Consider the following 6,000-nt stretch of genomic DNA (forward strand, 5'->3'; position numbering starts at 1 on the left):
TATAGATGTATATGCTCGTAAGTGGTAGATACGCAAAGGTATTTGGAAATGAAAGGACACAGAAAGATAAAGAAACCCAAGTTGTTTTATTGGTTTATTTGTTTTGTGTTTTGTTTTTAAAAGGTTGAGTAATAGAAGCGAAATAAAAAGACCTTATGTCCGGCGAGCTCTGGTGGCCTAGTGGCAAGAAGCTGCACTGCAATCCTGGAGGTGTGAGGTTCAAATCCACCAGATGCTCTGCTGAAGAAGAAGGAACAATCGCCTCCTGTACCAGTCAGATCTGATTTGACGGTACACACACAAATAAAAATTTAAAAAAAAACCAAACTGGGGAAAAGCTTACCCCATTTTTGTGTGTGTGCTAAAGCCCTCTGGAGAATGGTTATTAGGGGAATGTCTTACAAAAGAAAATTATACCATATGGCACCTGATAAATATAAGCTGATTTGGAAGACATGTGAGCACTTTACCACTTTCACAGTCAGAGTTAAAAACTGAGAACTTAAACCCCAGAGATTACAGACATAATAGGAGGGTGAAAGAAGTAATTGGTAACTTCAAGAGAGCAGTGATTAAACAACTCCTAGATGAAAACTCTCAAGGAATAGGTATAGAAGTGCCAATTATTTCAAACTGTTGAGTTGAATTTGTTGTTGCTGTTGTTGTTGTGTACTACTGAGTGGGAACCAACCCAGGGTTGACCCACCAGAGAGTTTTCAGAGGCAGTAATTGCACAGGAGGATTGCAACCATGTGCCTTTGGGAGTGCAGGGCAGCTTCTTCCAGTGCAGTTATTTCCATGGGAGGAGACTGCCCAACCTTCTTCCACAGAGCAGCTGGTATATTCAAACTGGGATTACAGTGAAGCTTTTTACCATGAGACCAAAGCTTACCTCTTTAGTTTGGTAGGTGCAGGCATTCATAATCACATTAGAAACAACAGATAGAAATCTTGCCCTATCCGACACCATCTCTGCAGGCTCAAGCTACTTGTTGCAGTCAGTGCCAATCTATCTCATATAATCTTCCTGTCTTTCACTGATCACTCATCTTGCCTAGTATGATGTCTTTTTTCCAAAGACTGTCCGCTCCTGACAAGAGCCTAAAGGAAATGAAACAAAATTTCAACATCCTTGTTTCTAAGGGGCACCCTGGTTGCCTTTCCTCCAATACAGAGTAGTTTGACTTTTTGGCAGCCTATGGATGGTGAAGAGATTGAGATTGTTCACAGCTTCAGTTTGCTCAGCTCCACGGTCAACACTCTTGGTACCAGCAGCCAGGAAATAAAAAAACGTATTGCATGGGAAAGTCTGCTGTTAGGGACCTCTCTGAAGTACTCAAGAGCAACGGTGTCTCTCTGGAGACTAAGGTGTGCCTGATACAGGCCATGGTCTTTGCAATCACTTGTTATGCATCAGAGAGTTGGACAATGACTAGGAAAGATAGAAGGAGAATTGATGCCTTTGAGCTGTGGTGCTGGAGAAGAGTATTGAATGTATCATGGACTGCCAAGAAAACAAACAGATTCATCCTGGAGAGGGTTAAACCAGGCTACTCCTTGGAGGCAAGGATTCTGGGGCTTTGTCTGACATACTTTGGACTTGTTGTAAGGAGAGGCAGGTCCTTGGAAAGAGACATCATGCTTGGTAAGATGGAGGGACAGCGCAGGAGGGGAAGACCTTCTATGAGGTGGATTGATTCAGTGACTGGGGTAATCGGGATGGGTGTGTCAGAGGCCATGCGATTGGCACAGGATAGAGCAGGGTTTAGGGCTGTTGTACATAGGGTCGCTATGAGTCGCAAACGACGGCACATAACAACAACAACAACAACGATATATAATTTAATTAATTAATTAATATAAGAATGAACATTCTTTAAGTGGCACTGCAGTCATTTGTCTTTTTGATGTACTGAATAACTTGGAATTACAAATCAATGTGCCATAGCTGTGTCAAATGACATGGTAGTTACCCATCATGGACAGTGTTTGGAGGAGCTTCCGGATTGATTCAGGTTTGGAAGCAGGAGTGGCATCCACTTCCTTAACCACATGCCTATGGAAACTCTGTGAACTTGGAGAAACTACGATAGTTATAGAAAGGCATTAGGTCTTTTGTTTATAGAGTCGCTATGAGTTGTGCTCGACTCAACAGCAATAAATAACACAGTATACTTAATAATTTCACCAACACCACAATTTAAGGTACTAATTCTTCTTTGGGCTTTCTTATTCATTGTCCAGCTTTCAGATGCACAGGAAGCAACTGGAAATACCATGACTTGGGTCAGGACTAATTTAATTTCTAAACTGACATCATTGCTCTTTACCCCTTTAAAGAGGTCCTTTACAACATATTTTTCCCAATGCAACACATATTATATTTTTATGACTGCTGCTATCACAGAGGCTAATTTTGGCTCTAAGTAAAATGAAATCACTAAGAACTTCAAACTTTTTTCCATCTATCATAATGTTGTCTATGGTCCAGTGGTAAAGATTTTTGATAGTTTTCTTGATGATGAAGTGTAATCGATACAGAAGGCTGCATGCTTTGATCTTCAAAAATAAATCTTTCAAGTCTTCACTTTCTGCAAACAATGTTTTATCATCTGCATAACACGGGATGTTGATGAGTCTTACTCTAATCATGATGCCACATACAATCTAGCTTCTTTAATGATCTGTTTAATACACAGACTGAATAAGTATGAAGAAAGAATAAAATCATTGATGAACACCTTTCTTAATTTTAATAATTTATAATACTTAATGATTTTAATAAAATATTCTCTTGTTCTGTTCAAATGACAGCTTCTTGGTCATGTACTGGGTTTTTCTGAGAAAAATTAAGTGTTCTGAAATTTCCATTCCTCTCAATGTTGTCCATAATTTATTATGATCCACCCAATAGAATGTCTTTGTATAGTCAATGACACTTTTGCACAGTTTTTTTTTACACTGCATTGTAATCTCTTCTAATTCATAGCAATCACATTGGAACAAGTAGAACTACCATAACGAGTTTTGAAGACTGTTGTCTTTATAGAATGTGGTAAAAAGTGCTTATTGTTCTAATTCGCTTCCCTAGCCATTGGCCGACTCTGCCATATGGATGAGCATGAACCTGCAAATAAGACATGTTAGCCTATTTATAAGGAGATTGTCTACTCTCACCATTAAATTGAGCTGATCCAGTAGCAAAATTGAAGGATCTTCTCCACCAGCAGCAAAGAAGAAGTGAGAGAATACAGTGTAAGAAAAAGACAAGAGGCAGCATTCATTGGTCAAGAACCAGGCATTAAATATGAAGAATGAGACCTTTCCTCTCTAAATTTTAATCGCTTTGTATAGGAAAAAGTTTCTTCATAGAGTTATTGCTGAAAGAAATAATGTAACGATGTATTTTTTAAAAGAAAAATGAAGACACACCCAAAATCCAAATTAAAAACCCACTCAAAGTTGCATCTATATTATCATAGACTTAATAAATGATACAGTAACAACCAGAGCAGAGCAATAATAGTAAGAAGTAAAATTTAATAATCAAAGAGGAAAATTCCTGAAGAAACAGAAAAAAAGACCTATTAACTCTGACTGGGGTCATTCAGAAAGAATGACCTTGTGAAGGTGATAAAAGTAAGAGTTTAATAGACAATAGATTTTTGTGTGGTGCACTGAGAAAGGACAAAAGAGTTGTGAACTGCAGAGTATGCAAAGAAGTAAGAGATTATTACAGCCTCAGTGGGAGATATGACAGATAGTGAGTGAACCACTGAAAGTACAGTGACTAGTAGAAAGCCTCTCAGAGCAGCGAGTCACCCACAGTGATAACTCACAGGCGAGGAATCTGGGGGCACTGCTGTATGCCTTGTTGTTGTTGTTGTATGCCTTTCTCCTCTCTATCTCACCCTTGATCATGATAAGTCCCCTTGACATGGAAACAGACCCAGCCTGACCCTAGAATGTACATAATGTTTTATACCTTCTGAGAATTCTACACATCTTTGAGTTCTACTATGTATGTAGTGATGTATTTAGCTGCCACTATGTCCTCTTACAACTCACAGTGATGTCATGCACAACAGAACAAAATGTTACTGGACCTGCATCACCCATGATCAGTTACAGATTGAACTGCTGTAAAACAGGATAAACTGGATGATATATGATAAAATAAATGCAAATATAAATATTGGGCCTTACAGCTTGCAAAGAGCAAAGAGAACAATGGAATAAATGAAAATGACAGAAAAAATTCATGAAGATGACCAGAAGCAGAATTTTCACAGAATGTGAAAAGTTTCAAGCAACTCATTGAAGTCGTGCAAGAAGTAGATAATGTCAGGAGCGGGTGGTTTTCTGTTTTTACTTTTGTTTTAGTAAAAAAAGGTAGGAAGTAGAAAAGGCAACAGAGAAAGAAGAGCCAGACCTCCCTGAACTTTCAAGTTGCTCTCAGCTCCCAGAAGTCTAGGGCAAATGCATTAGCATTAAAACCACAAAGAAGCATCACTCCAACTTTCCAGTGAAACTCAACAAGACATCTCCACAGTCACATAACTCTCTAGACAGCTTTACTCTCAGCAGCCTAGACAACAAAAGAAGGGAACACAAAACAACCCTAAGCATCTTTGCTCAATTTGTGTGGCCTTCCTATTCAGATATCATCATTAGGAGCTTCTTGGGATATTTGTCCAAAGTGAGCTCTGGTGGCCTAGTGGTAGGATGTTGTGCTGTCTACCCAAAGGTAGGCAATTCAAATTCACCTTTTGGAGGAAGAAAACCGGTCATAAAGTCCTCCTGTGTGACTCATAGCTTCTGCAAGCCCCCTTGAAGGGTCATCTATAAGTCAGTTCCCTTTCAGTAGCAATGACTTGAGTTTTGTGGAGTTGAGGAAGGAGGAGGAGATAATGAAGTTATTGGAAAATCCCTACAGGATAGAAATCTAGATGAATGATAAGGCAGTAAAAATAGAGTAATAGATGAATGAACAGACAGACCAGAGTTCTGTATTCTCCCTAATCTTAATTCTTTGTGTAAACATAGTAATATTGTCCCTCTGAAGTCTCAATCTCTTTGCCTGTATGAGAGAAGATGGCATAGGTGATATACAGGAATTCTTTAAACTTTGATAGGGTAAAACGTAGGACAACAACACTATAAATTCATAAGCTACTTTTACCCAACAAAACAGGGTGCTAATATATTGCACTTTCCTACCACAGGCACCCAAGTACCAGGACTTACCCTCTCCTCCAGGCTGTTTGTATGGGTTGTACTTGGGCTTTGGAGCAACAACTGGTGCAAACTTCTTGGGTGGCTGTTGTGTGGACACGGAAATGCTGGGAGTTCCAAATGAATGGGTGGTCTCCATTCGTGCAGGGACATGGCCAAGGGGCTCTCCAGTGCTTTTAGGTGGCAGCCAAGATGGGTGAGACATTATTGCACTCTGCAATCAAAAAGAGACAAAAGTGGCTGTTTATATGCAACCAAGAAGATAAAAACAACACATATTTATTCATTATCATCTCATCCTAATCTACACTTTCATGCATCTTGAAAAAGCTCTCTGGAAAGAGGAAGAAGAAGAGGAAAAGGAAGGAGAAGGGGAAGGGGAAGGAAGAAGGGGGGAAGGAAGGAATGAAGGAAGGAATGAGGGAAGGGAGGGAGGGAGGGAGGAAGGAAGGAAAAAAGAAGGAGGAGGAGGAGGAAGGAAGGAAGGAAGGAAAAAAGGAGGAGGAGGAAGGGGTAAAGGGAGGAAGGGAGGGAGGGAGGGAGGGAGGGAGGAGAAAAGAAGAAGGAGGAGGAGAGGAAGGAAGGAAGGAAGGAAGGAAGGAAGGAAGGAAGGAAGGAAGGAAGCAACAACAAATAGGAAAGAGGAAGAATGTATGAGGACGAAGAGAAAAAGAGAAGGAAAAAAGAGCATGTCTGCCCCCATCCAATCAGTCTTTAATGTCTTGCTTGCAAAGTTACCATTTTAGTATCTTGCACAATTCAGTA

At 39.9% G+C, this 6,000-nt stretch overlaps 1 protein-coding gene across 2 annotated transcripts in view; it reads right to left on the reverse strand.

The window, feature by feature from the left end:
* The window catches only part of LPP (LIM domain containing preferred translocation partner in lipoma), a 619,196-nt gene extending 613,756 nt beyond the window's left edge, over positions 1-5,440 (reverse strand). For both annotated transcript variants that reach the window (XM_006897069.1, XM_006897070.1), the window contains exon 1: positions 5,248-5,440. In XM_006897069.1, coding sequence (XP_006897131.1) covers positions 5,248-5,440 — 193 coding nt within the window. The remainder of the gene's footprint in view (positions 1-5,247) is intronic.
* Between the last annotated feature and the right edge of the window lie 560 nt (positions 5,441-6,000).

Source organism: Elephantulus edwardii, unplaced genomic scaffold, assembly GCF_000299155.1.
Source record: "Elephantulus edwardii isolate Elephantulus edwardi_28Jun2011 unplaced genomic scaffold, EleEdw1.0 scaffold00199, whole genome shotgun sequence".
NCBI classification, from domain to species: Eukaryota; Metazoa; Chordata; class Mammalia; order Macroscelidea; family Macroscelididae; genus Elephantulus; species Elephantulus edwardii.